This window comes from Dendronephthya gigantea, unplaced genomic scaffold, assembly GCF_004324835.1.
Source record: "Dendronephthya gigantea isolate DGI-Jeju-01 unplaced genomic scaffold, DenGig_1.0 000001F, whole genome shotgun sequence".
Taxonomy (NCBI): Eukaryota; Metazoa; Cnidaria; class Anthozoa; order Malacalcyonacea; family Nephtheidae; genus Dendronephthya; species Dendronephthya gigantea.
In genome coordinates, this window is record NW_021163011.1 from 6,078,678 (window position 1) to 6,095,798 (window position 17,121).

General features: G+C 37.1%; 2 protein-coding genes across 3 annotated transcripts; both read right to left on the reverse strand.

Moving 5' to 3' along the window:
• Nucleotides 1-691: 691 nt before the first annotated feature.
• Nucleotides 692-7,148, reverse strand: LOC114531074. Its single transcript, XM_028552720.1, has 7 exons — nt 6,978-7,148; nt 6,406-6,696; nt 5,352-5,599; nt 4,762-5,284; nt 2,844-4,333; nt 1,748-2,773; nt 692-850 (listed from the first exon to the last, which is right to left on the reverse strand). The coding sequence occupies exons 1-7, from the start codon at nt 7,078-7,080 to the stop codon at nt 707-709; spliced, it is 3,825 nt and encodes a 1,274-aa protein (XP_028408521.1). The 5' UTR covers nt 7,081-7,148; the 3' UTR covers nt 692-706.
• Nucleotides 7,149-9,253: 2,105 nt separating this feature from the next.
• Nucleotides 9,254-17,031, reverse strand: LOC114528453. Of its 2 annotated transcripts, XM_028550104.1 has the most exons (8): nt 16,748-17,031; nt 15,992-16,098; nt 15,088-15,378; nt 14,559-14,806; nt 13,738-14,260; nt 11,964-13,636; nt 10,450-11,538; nt 9,254-10,106 (listed from the first exon to the last, which is right to left on the reverse strand). In XM_028550104.1, the coding sequence occupies exons 2-8, from the start codon at nt 16,092-16,094 to the stop codon at nt 9,780-9,782; spliced, it is 4,254 nt and encodes a 1,417-aa protein (XP_028405905.1). In that variant the 5' UTR covers nt 16,095-16,098; nt 16,748-17,031; the 3' UTR covers nt 9,254-9,779. The 2 variants fall into 2 exon arrangements, with proteins under 2 accessions (XP_028405905.1, XP_028405896.1); XM_028550095.1 differs by lacking the exon at nt 16,748-17,031 and having other exon boundaries at nt 15,992-16,148.
• Between the last annotated feature and the right edge of the window lie 90 nt (nt 17,032-17,121).

Here is a 17,121-nt window from a genome sequence, read left to right on the forward strand (position 1 = left end):
TATTGATTGATAAGAACGAGGGAATTAGATACGAATGTTCAAATAGAAACTCGTACACATCAGAACATTCGTAACTTATTACTCGTTCACATCTATCAAAAGCAGAAAATCGACGCAAAAATCGCAAGTATAAACGAGTCTTTAGGATTTAAAATTGTATTTTTGTCTGGCTCTTTTAATGGCTTCATAAAATATTCTTTCCTGCATGCTTTATCACCAACATAGCCATATCATATCATAGCTGCATGATTGTATGCTTGTCGATCAGATCCGTGGTCATATCAGTGATCAGAATGGTGATCAGATCAGTTGTCAAACTCTTTGCTTGCCATTTAGTACATTGGAAATGCATTTGTATTGTATAAGTACACTAATTACAATCAGATCTTCATTACTTGTACACTGATTTCCAACCAAGAAATTATTCATTAGAGAATTAACACCTTCCTACATCTTAATCAATCGTATTATCCTGATAAAAAAGCAGAATTTATGTACAGCAACCTTGGATCGCGGTAAATATTGAGCATAGTAATAATTTTTTCAATTTACATCTACAAGATATCCCCGCGAGAAAAAAAATTTTCATCAAATAAGTACTGAAAGTTCCTATTCTAACATTAGATCATTTCGAAAGTTGGTCGGAACATCGATGGTGCTATGCATATAATTATACCGACCTTATGTGGAAACTATGTGTATATGTTTAAATGTCCACAGTTGCTGGAGACGATGGTTGATCATCATCAGCGTGAACATTCTCTGTGTTTTCATCTTGGGAGATGTCGTCTGCCTGATATCCTTCATTCTGTTGTTGATCTGTTACACTCAGTGATTCGACGGTTGGAACCTTTGATCAAATTTCAATTGTTGTAGAAGAGTAAGTAAAGGGAAAATACGAGGTGTGCTGTTTAATACAGCATTTAATTTGTACGTTTGTAGCGCTAGGTGCAGCTATTGCAAAAATCACATCATGGAGTGCGCCAACATCTATCATCATCTTACATGAAAACCCTGCATTATCTGAGCCTGGCGTAGGCCTATTTCTGAAAGCCTACAACACACGTGTTATCTAAAGCCTGGTTTTCATCACTCGCAGACAGTCGGCGATGCTCTATGTCGATGACGAATGAAGTAGAAAATATTTCTCTACGGAGAGGGCATGTTATGCTTCGGAAAGAAACAACAATAGAGATCGCCGACTGTCTGCGAGTGATGAAACCCAGGCCTAACGACGCTGCGTGTCGGATAGCTTTGTTGTATATGGAGTTTGCCACAGACGAGAGCTTCTAGTAGAAGATCATTTGACCACGTGTGAATGGCACGTAGTTTTCCTAAATGTGGTGATAAACTATAACACGCATTTTATGTAAGGTGGTTCAGAGGCGTAGCTTGGGCAAGGGTAGGAGGGCCTGGCCCCCTGGTGAAACTTTGGGCCCCTCCTGAGAAAATGAAGTGAATCGTTTTTATGCTGTCAATACCGCAAAAAGTCTGTATGTGATCTTGCCCATCGAATTTGTCCATCAATAATGCCACATTGAAATCCTGCCCAGAATGTTTAGCATTGAAAATTTTCTCGAATCACACTGCCGGCCTGGCCACCTTGACCCCTCCGCCCCTGAAATCCTAGCTAGCTACGCCTCTGAGGTGGTTCTAAGTTGAAAGCAATAAAGTCGAAAGACTGTGTAAATGAGTGTAACCCACAGGGTGAATGACCGAGTGAGATAACAGTCCCGTGATATCCTACCTGTGTCATATTTTTGGCAAGATCGTTGGAAACCGCTCTTGATGCATCATTAGATGTTGGTAATGCGGCAGCGTCAGACACTTTGGAAGTTGAAAGATGAATAGGCTGTATTTCTTTACCATAACTGGTGGATGTTGAAGAGTAAATTTCATCCAATTTCTCCTCGAAGTAAGACACCCTTCGCTGGATACGTGGTGCAATTTTCGTACTAGGATAACCATATTCACGATACAAGTTGGCTTCATTATTTGCTATTGACGTTTCCGACGTTTCATTTTGAATTCTCCGGATATTTTGTGATGTATCAGCTTTGATTGCTTTGTTATCATCACTTATTACAGATTTCTCAGATGCTGATTGGACGTCAGTTGTTTGATGTTTGGCGATAAGATTGGGACCAAGAGTTGTGTGGTCATCGAGGTTGTCTGGGGTTTTTGTTTCACTCCGCAATATTTCATCCTGGAGTACTTCATTTAGGTGCGATGGTTGTTCTATGCACGTTGTCGTATATTGTTTGGCGTCATCATGATTCAAATCATTTTCTGAATATTGCATTTCAAGAGTCTCAAACTGTTTTTTCGTTACACTGCAGGTTGTAGGCTGTGGTGGCATGTGTGTGTATGACGCAGGCTGCTGATCTGACACTGATAACACTGGATTAATCGTTTCTCCATCGGTAGATACTGACATGTTCCGAACCATTTGTCTGTACCCGTTGCTTTCATTTGACCTTGGTTGATAGAAATCTTGATTCACAAAGATCTCTCTCGCAACAGGCGAGGATTGCGATGATTGCGATTTTTCAATTGGTGGTGGATAAGAGTTTCGATGATTTTTGTCGCGAGAATGACCCATGTTATATGGATATAGTTGCTGGTTGACATTTGGCGACGAAAAATCTTGGCTTAGTCGTTTATTAAAGTCATATCCCTGGTGAAGGAGGGGGTTTTCTACTGAGTGTTGCATGTGAGGATGGGCGTTTTGGTCAGGTGTTACAGTGGACCACTGGTCATAAGGCGAATGTGCCTGAAAAAAGCAAACAATTACTTGTTATGCATGGTTGAATTTTGAATGGCTAATTTGGGTGATGTTTTACCTGAATGCCAGCATGATTCGTATTATAGCTATATTGGCTGTTGGAAAAAGGATCTCCAGAATTTTGTCGCCATGTTTCTGGATTTGTTGATATCGATTGACGAGGATAAGGTTGATGTGTTGGACGTCTAGAATCATCTGTTTGAGAAGTAACCACTGTCGCTCTATTTCGTTTCTCCATTTTTTCGTTTCCAAACAACTTTGCGTGTTGTTTTTTAGTTGTACTGTTTCCATCGTTTGAGTCATCTTCCGATGTTCCTGTTTCCGAATCATCGCGGCATTTTCTTGATCTGTCACGAAGCCTTTGTTGTGTTCCAGTTGGTGTAGTGATGTTGTTCGAGATGCCCTTATCATTCTCTCTCTTTATGTCTTCTAATTTTTTGGCTATTATTTGCAAAGTCTGCTTCATGTCTTTCGCGTCGGTATTATCCATTTCCCTGACCTTTTCCGTTATTTCTTTTAAAGTCTGTTTCATATTTTTGACATCGACGATAAGTTCCTCCTGAAATCTTCTTACTTTACTCACGTCCATTTTTACAAAGTCCAAATCAGATTTCTTTCCTTTACCAAATTTTCTCCCGAACTTTTCGCTAAGTAAGTTTACAATAACTTTCACGTCGTCACGCACACGTTCAATAGTCGCGTGATCGTCACCGTCCATCATCGAAAGCCGGCCAAGAGTTTTAACAATAACTTCAGGACTACCGTTAGTTTTAATGAAGTCATAATATTTCTTTTTCTGTTTTTTCCGTAATGATTTTTGAAGTAAGAGTATGGTTCTTGCTCTTTGCATCACGGCGTTGGCGACTGCGTTCTCGTACAACCTCTCAAATGTGTTCGTAAGTAAAGCAATGAGCAGATTTAGGGTGACTATCGCAGCAATCCCTATGAAAGCACCACAGAGCAGCCTCGCCATAACTGGATTTGCTTCTTCTAACTTTTCATAATTATGATCATTAACAACCATCATTGAGAAGATGTTGTATAACAAGGGGCCAACGTTGTCGTAACCCTGGACAGGTGTCAGTGAAATTGCCCCAAATGTGATCCAGAAGGCGCAAGCAAATGGAATGATGATGATGGAGTTTAAAAAGGCCCACTTCACGATGTCACCCAAAACATGACCAAAGATGACTACAAAAGGACCAGCGCCTTCGAAAGGTCTGGCATATTTAAAAATTCTCAACCAAAGAATCAGCAATAGTGGTATGAGGATATAATGATGGATTTCTTTGGATATATCATTACTGAAGTGAAAGAATGTCACGTGTGATGCAATTGTTGCTAGGATTAACACGAGCGCTGCCCAGTCGAAATATATCCACCAATCAGAGCCTGAAATGAGCGAGAGATTTCTCACAGCTTTGATTTCTGCTCTAAGGTATTGATCTTCTTGCGGCCATCTTGGATGACAATACGCCAGATCTCGTTCGAGTTCTGCGGCACGCCATTCTCGCCATTTCTTCAATTCATTGCGGGTTTTTATTGTGTCTGCCAGAAAGAAAGAAGAAAAGAAATGTAAATGCAAAGTTCTTGTTTGACGGCGTTAACAGTAGAATTGTTCTACTATAAAATTTATACATATTCTTAGATCTATCGCAGCTTTTCCTCGCGAGGTTTTCTGAAACCATTTTACTCATCCATGATCGTGTTTTATTTTCTTTGGTTGGTCTTTAAAATGCATGTTTTTCCCTAAAAACACTTGTAAAAAGCTCTTCTCGCTGTTCTTAAAGATTGGAGAAAAAAGTACTGTCCTATATAACAGAGCATGGCTTGCACTTGTTTTCAAAAAATCATGTTGATGTGAAGGAAGAAATTATATGCAAAAAGAGACGTCAGGGCAAAAGTACATATCGTTGTTGATATTCTGAATGTTTTGAGTTCATAACGGAAATGTTTTTCATGTTGCAAAAACTCACTTAAAATCTGCTTCCTTATTTCCATTATTGTGAATAGGATGAGTAGAATTCCGATGACCAATCTCCATGAGTGTTCTGCTAGAGGCCAATATAGGTCTTGTCCTATTCTTGGTAAGGTCACTGCAAGCACCGTCCACAATATGGCGTAGACTAAATTTATTACTAGATCTAAGATAGCCCCCCATTTTCCGTACATTTGCCACTTCAATCCGATCAGTCGTTGCATGACTGGATGCATGATGATGTCAAATCTCTCATTCTGAACAGCAATCTCAAGTGGTGTTCTAGCAGGCGTCTTCTCTTCTTTTAACTTTGTGCTTTCAAGATAGTTGAGAAAATAGAACTCTTTACGATTGATTGTGTCCACTGAATGAAACTGATCCATTGCATCTAAAGCCACTTCAGGGATCTTTTCAATGAGAAGTGACAAGGCAGAGTTTCCCAAATTGTCATAAACACCAGCTGGAGCACCTTCAGCAACCAGGAGTTTAGCAGCTTTAGAACGATTCATTTCAGCTGAAACCTGTAAAACATAAAAAATTTAATCAGTTGAACAGTGTGTTGGGGGCATCTTGATAGCATCTCAATACCTGTAGTGGAGTTCTATTTTTACTGTCACGTCCGTCAATATCTGCCCCGTATCCTAGCAACATCTGAAGTGAGTTGATGGCGTCATTTTTTGCAGCAAAATGTATTGGAGTCTGTCCTTCGCCAGATGTTTTAATATCAATATCGGCCCCATTCTCTAGAAGAAATTCAACCATTTCGGCGTAATCGACTGCGGCAGCAACATGAAGTGGTGACCTACCATACTGATCTTGTTGGTTCACATTGGCACCTTAAAAAGAGACATGCAATAATTTTCATTTTCATCAGAAACCGTGATTGTTGTATATACAAAATATATATTATACATTTATACTGCAACGTTTCAGTGTTGAACTGAGTTCAACATCGCCAGTATCTTGGTGGCAGGATGAAGCGTAATGGTACAGCGGCATCTAGGGCCAGGCTATGTGAACCAGACTTTCACAATCATCAAAAAATCATCGCAAAATACAATGTAAACTATATTTTTTGTAAACTGTAATCTTTTGTCAGAGTTTTTATTGTAGGACACTAGGACTTGACTCCACGATGCCTTCCAGGCAAAGTTAAGTGAAGGCAAAAACCAACCAAGAACCATACTTTTCAACTGCATTCGAGTTTTTGGTACAAGTTGATATTTTTTCGTTCCCAAAAAAAAAATTAATGAAATTCTGCTTCATGTGTTTTGTATTTTATAATTTTAAGCAACTGTCTCTTTAGAAAGAAGCATTAATACCACCATGTCGTTGGGAGAATTTAACATGCGGCACAAAAGCAATAGACCGGTTTCACTGATGAGAACAGTCCACGGCGCTGGCTATTCAGATTGATTTAAACGATTCATCGCAATTTGGTTTTCCTATTCACCAATCCGGTAAGTTTTTTACTAGTACATTTTAGTGACGTTTGACTACTATATCAATATTTAATATCAAATCACTAATCGCAATTTAAACAATCAGAAAGATGTGTATAAGACGTAAGGCAACCTATGTACTGTCAGCGTGTTAGCATATCATGCAGTATCGGTGTTTTTTAAGAGGAATAGCAGTATACCATGTTCGATCAGGAATTTTGCGACGTCAATATTCCAAGATCTTGCAACTTCATGAAACACACATTGACCAGTTTTGTCAGCACTGTTGATATCTGCGCCATTTTTTAGAAGAGATTCAACGAAATCAAAATCAAACTTATCTTTTGTGCTGTTTGAGTTTGCCAATGTTGAGAGATATTGTATCAGGGCTCGGTTTCTGACATTCTGAAACTCCTCGGCTTCCAATTGTTTCATTTCGCTAAGTTCACCCTCCAGTACCGCGTGCATTGGTTCATTTGTTCGCCTGCTACCTACATATACGAAAGTATGAATGCATGTAAATACCATGAAAGGGTATATACCATAGGGTATTGGTCATTGAGTTTTAATATTGATATTTGATCATGAAAAATACTATTAATTAGGAGCTTAATTAGGGAAATATACGCCAAAATTTAGTGAAAGGCAGGGGCGTAGCACCCTAGGTAAAAATATTAAATGCCCCCTCCCCTTCTATAAACATTTTATATGTAACCTAACCACCTTGCATGCGAAGGTATTCGTATATATTGCGATAATTGCCCAGAAATACCTTTTATCTCTTTCAATAACATTTCTTCAAAAGGTTTTATTCTTTTCTCCCTTTGATTACGTCTTGGATCCAACATGTTTGTGCTGTAGCCTTCGTTTTCCATTATGTTCGTGAAGTTTGAATAAAATACTTGTACACAAAAACACTTGCACAATCTTTGACTACAAAGAAATGCAGGCATTATTAGGTATCCACAATATTTCTAAGTTATGATATCTCAACTTTATCTTCTTCGATCGAGGTTATATAATCCACCGAGTCAAAATAGGAACTAATGAAAAATCCGCCAGTTTGTTAAAGATGTTTTAGCACTCACTTAATCCTTCGATCTAATTAATGTAAGGTCCTTAGTGTTGAATTCTCAAAATTTATTTGGTGTTGCACAGGATATATATGGACTCTAATTAAGAGGAAATACTTTGCCGAGTATCGCATGTATAAAATAACCAACTTACGTAACTAATATGCACGAGGAAGTATATATAGTCTATATAGATAATAGTGCCGCCTCTAGACCAAATGACCAATGTAAGTTGTAGGGAGTATAGCCGAACGTCGTAATCATCGCATATCGTCGTATAATTATCTTTCGTAGTGAATTTAACAAAATTTTTCTGGGTATCACAGTTGATTATGTAGTGTATATGCTGAAATCAATTTGATTAATTTGGCAAAGACGAGATATATCAATCCTTTTAGATTTTTTATTTACATCCTTCTTATGTGCTGATCAAAACATCATGCATGATACGAACATACAGGTATAAGAAACTGTTATACGGTATAAGAGTTTCTGCGAATATTGTAGTTCGTTAATATAGCGCTGTCCATAGCATTAATAATAATAACTTAGCAAGTATGGCTTCCTTTTAACTGCGCAAACGAACTAAATCTGTTTCAAATAACTAGACAACGAGACTATAAACAAAGATTGATTCACTAACCTTTTCAAGCTGTTGTAATTACATAACTCAGTGATTGACTATATTACGCAGCTGTAATTACATAACTGATTGACTTTATATAAGTAAGAAACTTCTTTTCTAGACTGCAGATAAAATAACTGTGATTGCAGTTTGTAGTGCTTTGATGTTTTAAGATGAAATGTGAAGAGTTCATGACATCTATGATTGATAGTAGAATTATAGAGGATACGTGCATGATTATAGGTTCAGTTAAAGGTCAAACAACTGCAAAGAACTCGATCAACATCCTCATCGGTGGCAGTGCGGATGAGTGATTGACATAGCTGTTTAATTTCACTTTCCTCCGCAAAAATAAAGTGCATGGTGGGACTCAGCACTAACTTGCATATGGTAAATTAGGCGAATTTAATAAGTTTTATCGTTATCAAGCGAATCAAATTTAATCCATCCGATTCAGTATTTTTTTTAATTCACTAATAATAGAAAATTCTTAAGAATTACACTTAACTCTTAAGGCTGCTTTCCCCTTACGCGTTTTTTATACGCACGTACACGTACGGTAAATTTTAAATGCTTTTAAATTTTTATTGTTTAACATCTAGGTCAACTAATGCATACTAAAATATGCAGAAAACTAAGTTCCTTCGATTTATTCGCTGAGTTTTTTCAAAGGTAACATGTACAAGGATTTAGACTTTCACGTGCGTGTACGTGCGTATGGCGCGGAAAAACGTGTGGAAAAGTGGAAAACAGCCTTTAGGGTAAGTCACGTCTTCCGTGATATGGAGATCTGCACGTTTTTTTTTGCTGCCCACTGCACGTTTTTTTTGCTGCCCACATAATTATGTTCAGGTAAACATAAAATCATTATACGGTCACGTTTTATAATATTAGGTAACAATATAGTCAATAAGCGTTTCTCATTTTCAAGGCGTGACAATTGCCAGAAACAACAATCCATTCAGAGAAGCAAAAATACTGTAACTAGGAATTAATACTATTAACCTTGAAGAATTTTAGAGATTTATTCTATGATAAAATGGCAATTATTTAAGACACAATACGGAGTTAAATTTGCGTATTAGAGTTGTATTCTATGAACTGATTTTAAGCTCTTTAGCATTAATTATAATTCATAAACGATCTTTTTGTATGTAAAATAGACGTGGGAGTACAAAGCAAGCGAAAGCACTAACCAGCTTAAAGTCGCCTGACCACATAAAATTATAGTTATTTTGAGCAATATTTTAGTTCGTTTGGACAAATAAAATAAGTAAAAAATAGAGCATCAAAGACAAGCGATTATAGATCGGTCATGTAAAGATAATGTTCCGGTGGGCTGCGCATTGAGGAGCGACGCAAAGATTAAAAGTTTTGATGTTGCGAACAACGAGAAAGAACACCACAGCTTTTTCGAAATTTATATATTTAGCTGCTAGCTATATGATGATATGTAAAATACATTCTTGTGTTCCTGGTGCACTGCATGGCTACTACTTTCTTAGAAACTGAACTTATAATTATCCGCATCTTAAATCCTTTCTATAACTAATTTATGATACAAATCCAGCCTCTTGCCTCCTTTCTGCTTTCTACTTGAATATACGAAAACTAAACAACGCATCTTCTATTAATAAATGACGTCGTTGCATGGCGGCCGGTCTCAGTATAGATCTCAGTTATCCTTTCTTACATATAATGCTACACTGTATGAACTATAGGCATATTCAAGTGGGCCTATTATACTCAGTACTTATTGAGAATAAACATTGCTAGTTCTCTTCCAGTTATAATCAACCTCATTATAACGAAGGTCAAGGATTGAAATTCTGAAGCATATTGATTATTGGATTGAATTTCAATAGTTATTATTAATCTATACCCAGCCAATATCTGGAAGAGAGTCATCTTTTATCCCGACTACTTTGATTTCTTCTGATTGTTGCCCATCTGTGTTTTCTCTATCGAGATGTGAAGATGCTTCATTGGTTTCATTATCATCATCTGCTTGTATTTCTTCACAAGGGATTTGGTCTACAACTTTTGCTTGCGAATTCACGGATGTATTTTCTGACGAGGTTCCTTCGCCATCTTGATATCTGGCAATATCTTGCGGATTGTTCACTAAATCAATGGTTACAAATTCGGGCTCTGCTGTTAAACCTTCGGGTGGAGCAGGGAACTCGAACATATTTTCTAAAACCTTCAAAATAAACAATCTTTATTAAAAGACCTGTATTCCGAGAAATTCTTCAATGCACTTCTTATAATTTCGTAGACGCAATGAATATATTATTTAAAAAAAGGGTTGAGGGTTAGCTTGAAGAAGAGCTGTCTTTGAAAGTATACCTGGAATATCATGGAGTTTAAGCTCCGCGTTTCCGGGGCGTGAACTTTCGTAGTAGAATTTCTGTTTAACCTCCTCGTTTCATATTTTATTTCCCAGAGGCGTGGCCAGCAACATGCAGCCTGACGATTTTGCCCCGCTATGTAAATTCGATGAATGAAGAAACCTGTAATATGAAAGAGTTAAATATAAAACATACCTTTTCAGTAGGATCGTCCGCTACAAACTCCGTACTGTATGGAGCATTATTTGAAGAGGCCTTGGATATTGGAGCGCTTCTCGACATTTCTGTTTGATTTTGTGAACCGTTACTGATAGATTCAGTGGACTGACTTTCATCTATTTTTCCTTGAAAGTAAACTACTTTCTCCAAAAATTCTGGCGCAGGTGAGGGTATATTACGATACTGATTACTCTTATTGGTCGGACTATTTAGTGCCATTAAATTGTCATTCATCGGGATTTCTACCGCTGGAGCGCCATTTCCAGCTTGCACTTGTGTTGCACTTTCTGCATTTATACCTGCATCCTCGGGTATTTTTCTTTCTGGATACACATTTGTGGTCTCCACCGTTGAAATCTCAGCTCTTTCTTCCTTATGTCTTCCTCTGACTTGTGTAGGAACATGAGGTGTTTGGCTCGCTTGGCGTTTGTCATTCTCCAAATGAATATCGACCCGAGGTTCGAGATTGTCGACTTGTGGAGTTGCTTCTTTTGGGGAACGTAATATTGGAAAATCGACTGTCTGCTCTTTCAACTCCTCTGCAGGATTGCCATGTGCCTGAACACCAGCGGAAAACATCACTGCATGAGGTGGATGCTGGGTTTCGTTTTTGCTTCTTTGATATTGTGGACTGATGATCTGAGTTGTATTAAAAGGTGTACTATGGGATCTGATTGTTTCGCGAAGTGCTGATGATAGTATTGGTCTGGTGAGTTCTGCCTGACCATCTTTGTTTTGGATTTGTGGTATATTCCGAGCCATAAGATGATTGTCGTACTCACTTGGCATGCCTTTTCCAGCATTTTGATCAATGGACTGAAAACCATAGTTCTGATATCCATATGATTCCTTGGCATTCTGCAGGCTCATGGGTTGTTGAAGCCGATTTTGAACAAAAGGTTGTCTTGCATATGGCGAGGATTGCATTTGGTCGAAACTTCTCGGCATTTCCCTATTGTTAAAACGTTGAATAAATTCTTGTCTCTGTTGCAAATAAGAGTTCTGTTGTTGGTAACCACTTCTATTAGATGTTGGTTTCAACCACTGGTGGTTCTCCTGGGGTACCTGCATTGAAGTGATGAAAATAGTTATAGTAAATACACAGTAAATTCACACAAAATTGCTTCAAATCCTTTCATGTTTAAAGTGGCTTTTCCTAAAATTTGATCTGCATGAATGATAAAATCATGACTTAATTTAGTCTTTAAATTTTTTTAAAAAAATTAATGAAAGAAATGTAAAATTGATTCATCGTGGTAATTTTTTAACATGCTATAACATATATATATATATATATATATATATATATATATATATATATATATATATATATATATCAACATGCATATATGTGGTACAAATTCTGCTTTTAACAAATGATCGCTTTTCAAAGAAATGAAACTCTTTACGAGTTTGCCATTTTGTAAAAAAACTACGGGATACCAGGAAGCCTTCGTATTGAAAATAATGGAGTATAATCAGTACTTTACCTGGTTTTGCAGGGGAAGGTAATTGGTCTGATTATGCAAATATTGATTTGTAGGATAACCTTGCACACCCGGACGAGCAAATGCTGAATATTGCATGTCTCGTCTTCGACTTTGAATGTCTGCTGTAGGTGGATAAGCGAGTTGCTGATTCATCGAATTTTGTTCATTTTGTGAATAGGGTTGAGATCTTTTACCTTCACCTTTATTTCTATCTTTGGTGAGCGTTTTGCGTTTGTGAGACGAATATTTAAAGACGCTGCTTTTTCTACGACTTTTATGTTCACCATCTTTCCTTCTTGACTTCATAGATTTACTGTGTTTATTGTTTTTTGTTGTACTTCCGCTTTCAGTTTCACTCTCTGATGTTTCCGTTTCGGAGTCCTCTTTAGAACTTTTATCCGATAGTTTTCGAAGCCGTGATTTTCGGTTTTTCTTCACATTTTCCGACGAAATGTGTGTGGATATTTCCACCGGAAATGCCGTGACAGCAGCCTTATTCTTGTTCTTAATGCTGTTGTCATTGTCTTCTTCATTTTTATTGTTAGTAAGGTCTTCGGTGTTGTTATTATTGTTATTTGTGTTAGTGTTAGTGTTGTTTTGGCTCTTGGCCTTTATTTCTTCTACTTTCTCTGTTATTTCTTGTAATGATTGCCTCATGTTTTTAACTTCTAGAATAAGTTCCTCCTGAAATCTTCTTACTTTACTCACGTCCATTTTTACAAAGTCCAAATCAGATTTCTTTCCTTTTCCAAATTTTCTTCCGAACTTCTCACCAAGTATGTTTACAATAACTTTCACGTCGTCACGCACACGTTCAATAGTCGCGTGATCATCACCATCCATCATCAAAAGCCGACCAAGAGTTTTAACAATAACTTCAGGACTACCGTTAGTTTTAATGAAGTCATAATATTTCTTTTTCTGTTTTTTCCGTAATGATTTTTGAAGTAAGAGTATGGTTCTTGCTCTTTGCATCACGGCGTTGGCGACTGCGTTCTCGTACAACCTCTCAAATGTGTTCGAAAGTAAAGCAATGAGCAGATTTAGGGTGACTATCGCAGCAATCCCGATGAAAGCACCACAGAGCAGCCTCGCCATAACTGGATTTGCCGCTTCCAGCACTTCATAACCATGATCATTAACAACCATCATTGAGAAGATGTTGTATAACAAGGGGCCAACGTTGTCGTAACCCTGGACAGGTGTCAGTGAAATTGCCCCAAATGTGATCCAGAAGGCGCAAGTAAACGGAATGACGATGACGGAGTTTAAAAATCCCCACTTCACGATGTCACCCAAAACATGACCAAAGATGACAACAAAAGGACCAGCGCCTTCAAAAGGTCTGGCATATTTAAAAATTCTCAACCAAAGAATCAGCAATAGTGGTATTATGATATAATGATGGATTTCTTTGGATATATGATTACTGAAGTGAAAGAATGTCACGTGTGATGCAATCGTTGCTAGGATTAACACGAGCGCTGCCCAGTCGAAATATATCCACCAATCAGAGCCTGAAATGAGCGAGAGATTCCTCACAGCTTTGATTTCTGCTCTAAGGTATTGATCTTCTTGCGGCCATCTTGGATGACAATACGCCAGATCTCGTTCGAGTTCTGCGGCACGCCATTCCCGCCATTTCTTCAATTCATTGCGGGTTATCAATGTGTCTGAAAAGAAAAAAAAGAGAATAAATAATTTGTTTAAGCTGAATTACGCAGTAATGACAATTCCATGCAGTTGGAACTGAAACGATTTGTAGGTTACTTACTGACTATCTGTTTTCGTATTTCAAGTAATGTGAATAGAATGAGCAGAATTCCAATGATCAGTCTCCATGAGTTTTCTGCAAGTGGTAAATAAAGGTCTCGTCCATACGATGGCAGAGTTACCGCAAGAACTGTCCATAATATGGTGTAAACCAGATTTATTACCAAATCAAAGATGGCTCCCCATTTTCCGTACATTTGCCATTTCACTCCAATCAGACGTTGCATGATGGGATGCATGATGATGTCAAATCTCTCATTCTGAACAGCAATCTCAAGCGGTGTTCTAGCAGGCGTCTTCTCTTCTTTTAACTTTGTACCTTCAAGATAGTTGAGAAAATAGAATTCTTTACGATTGATTGTGTCCACTGAGTGGAACTGATCCATTGCATCTAAAGCCACTTCAGGGATCTTTTCAATGAGAAGTGACAAGGCAGAGTTTCCCAAATTGTCATAAACACCAGCTGGAGCACCTTCAGCAATCAGGAGTTTAGCAGCTTTAGAACGATTCATTTCAGCTGAAACCTGTGGAACAGATAAACATGACGCTTCGGGAGGATGTTTGTGGATGGAATATTCGATGGAATATAAATTCTGACGTTTATGGTTAGGCGTGGATTTTTGCTATAACCTAACTACAATCTATAGGAGGATGGAATTTGGACAAAGGTTATGGATTCCGCTGGAATGATGCTTAATTACGCGAGGGGTTTATGTAAACTACTTATTTCAGTATTTCGTAGTTTCATATCAACAGTATAATCAATTTTTTTAAAGAAATGGAAAGTATGACATATACTTTTATAACGTATAATTTCTATACCTGCAATGGTGTTCTATTTTTGCTGTCTCGCGCGTCAACATTTGCACCATATCCTAACAACATCTGAAGTGAGTTCATTGCATCATTTTTAGCAGCAAAATGTATTGGAGTCTGTCCTTCGCCAGATGTTTTGATATCAATATCGGCTCCATTTTGTAGAAGAAATTCAACCATTTCGGCGTAATCAACTGCGGCAGCAACATGAAGTGGTGACCTACCATACTGATCTTGTTGATTCACATTGGCACCTTTAAAACATATTGTATATAAATCTAACTATAACTCTACAACATGCAATCGTTTGTTAAGTTTAATTTTAATCCATTGTTGCCTGGCTCTTTGAAACTAAGTCCTATATATAAAATCTAAACCCTATTCTATTCCTGGTTCTAAACCCTATATATAAATCGAAAAAGCACTATAAACATATATAAACATATATAACCATGATGTTATATGCATGGGATATAACCCAAGTGTATTATTTCAAGGCTTGCTGCTTTATATGTGAATAGAAGAGAACTATTACCATGTTCAATTAGAAATGTCGCGACGTCAATATTCCAAGATCTTGCAACTTCATGAAACACACATTGTCCAGTTTTGTCAGCACTGTTGATATCTGCGCCGTTTTGAAGAAGAGATTCAACGAAATCAAAATCAAATTTATCTTTGGTGCTGTTTGAATTTGCTAATGTTGCAAGATAGTGTATTAAAGCATGATTTCTGACGTTCTGAGCTTCTCTTCCCTCCACCTTCTCACTTTCACCAAGTTCTCCTTCAAGAACAGCATGCATTGGTTCGTTTGCTCTGTTGGTGCCTAAATAATTAAATTTAAAGCGTCCTATATAGTTAGACCTACAACTCTTATGTATATGTAAAGAAATATTAAAAATATACACAACTGAAGAAAGATCATTTCTTGAATAATTATATAGCCTATATATATGTCTTCTTTGATATATATATACACAGTGTATACATTGACCTCGAGAGGATAGCTTTTCATTGTTGTGCATGTTGTTATAAATATGCCACATTATTTATGATGTATACAGTAACTATTTTAAGTAGTGTAGTATACATCAATTCCAACATTTATTTTTCTTGTGTAATTTCAGTGTTCTATTACACTTCTTATGCAGTAAAGATGAATTTTTTGCGTTGTAGTTCTGGTTTGGCTTATTTGTGATCTGCCTTATTTGTGGATGCCTCCGGAAAATTTTTAAGATGGGGAAATGCTTCCTCGTAAATAGTCTCGTTAAATATCTATTTATAATTTATATAGCTATATGTTAAGAACAGTTCGGCGCGGGCGGAATAATATTTCAGTAAAACCATTAACCATATAATTTTCTTTGGATCTTTATTATTTGTTGATTTATATCATATTTATTTATATATAGAGCTAGAGAGTAGAGAAAACTTGATACCTGGCATCTCTTTCAATAGCATTTCTTCAAAGAGCTTTTTTCTTTCTATCGTCTGATTTCGTCTAGGATCTAACATCACTACGTTCCCGTTTTTATCTGCCATTTCTCTAATACATATCAAAATAATGATGTTAAATAAATAGTAATCAATCATCAATCCTTCATGAATGCTGGCCTTAAATCCGATAACATGCGTGCAGGATGAAGTACAATATTTGATCCAGTGGTAGCTACTGGTGGTGTTTTAAAGAAATAAATATTATCTGCAACAGACGTCATGGCAATTAAACAGTAAATTATATAGAGTGAAGTGAATTACGGAACAAATTATGAACCCTATAATATATATAGTGTATCGCTGGAAAAAGATGTTGTTTGACCGTGCAGAAAGATGTATAGAAAACTGTATACGCAGGTAAGAACATATGCAGTAAATAGCACGAAATATGCCATTGGAATTTCGGTTTAACCTTGGGGATCAATATAACCGATACAAATTTTGACAATCCTGCATTATATGCATGCATTAGTTTTAACGATCATGTGGTTGGATGGTGCATGGTTTATTTAGCATGCACTGTTGCAGATTTGAAATATATATGGGGAAAACCTTTTCGTTATTCTGTAGACACACTGTTTTACTGGTTATATCCAACGATGCAACGGTTTTTTCAGCTCAATCTAATCATCTCACGACTCACATACAAGCTATATAGCAACGAAAGAATGTAAAGTCGAACTTATGTATACACTTACCTTTATATACAGCTCTTGCCGTTATACGTCTGGTTCAAGACCAACCCTTCTAAGAATACTGATTTGTGCCGAATATGCCGACTTTTTCTGAAACCATGCAAGTACGCACGAAGCAAACTGAGAGCGTGACAAATGTATTTACATTACTCAAATATTCTTGCGTGATCTCTATAAGCTTGCCCACCTCTGCTTGCAGAATTAATAAACTGCTTCAAAATCAAACAGATCAACGTAGTAATTTTTAGTTATACATTCCTGCATGAAATTTAATTTAAATATGAAAAAGTAGAGACATTAAGTAAATAGCTACCTCAATGGTATAGGAATTGAAATATTATCACAAACTAAGACGCGAAAAGAGCATATTTCTAACG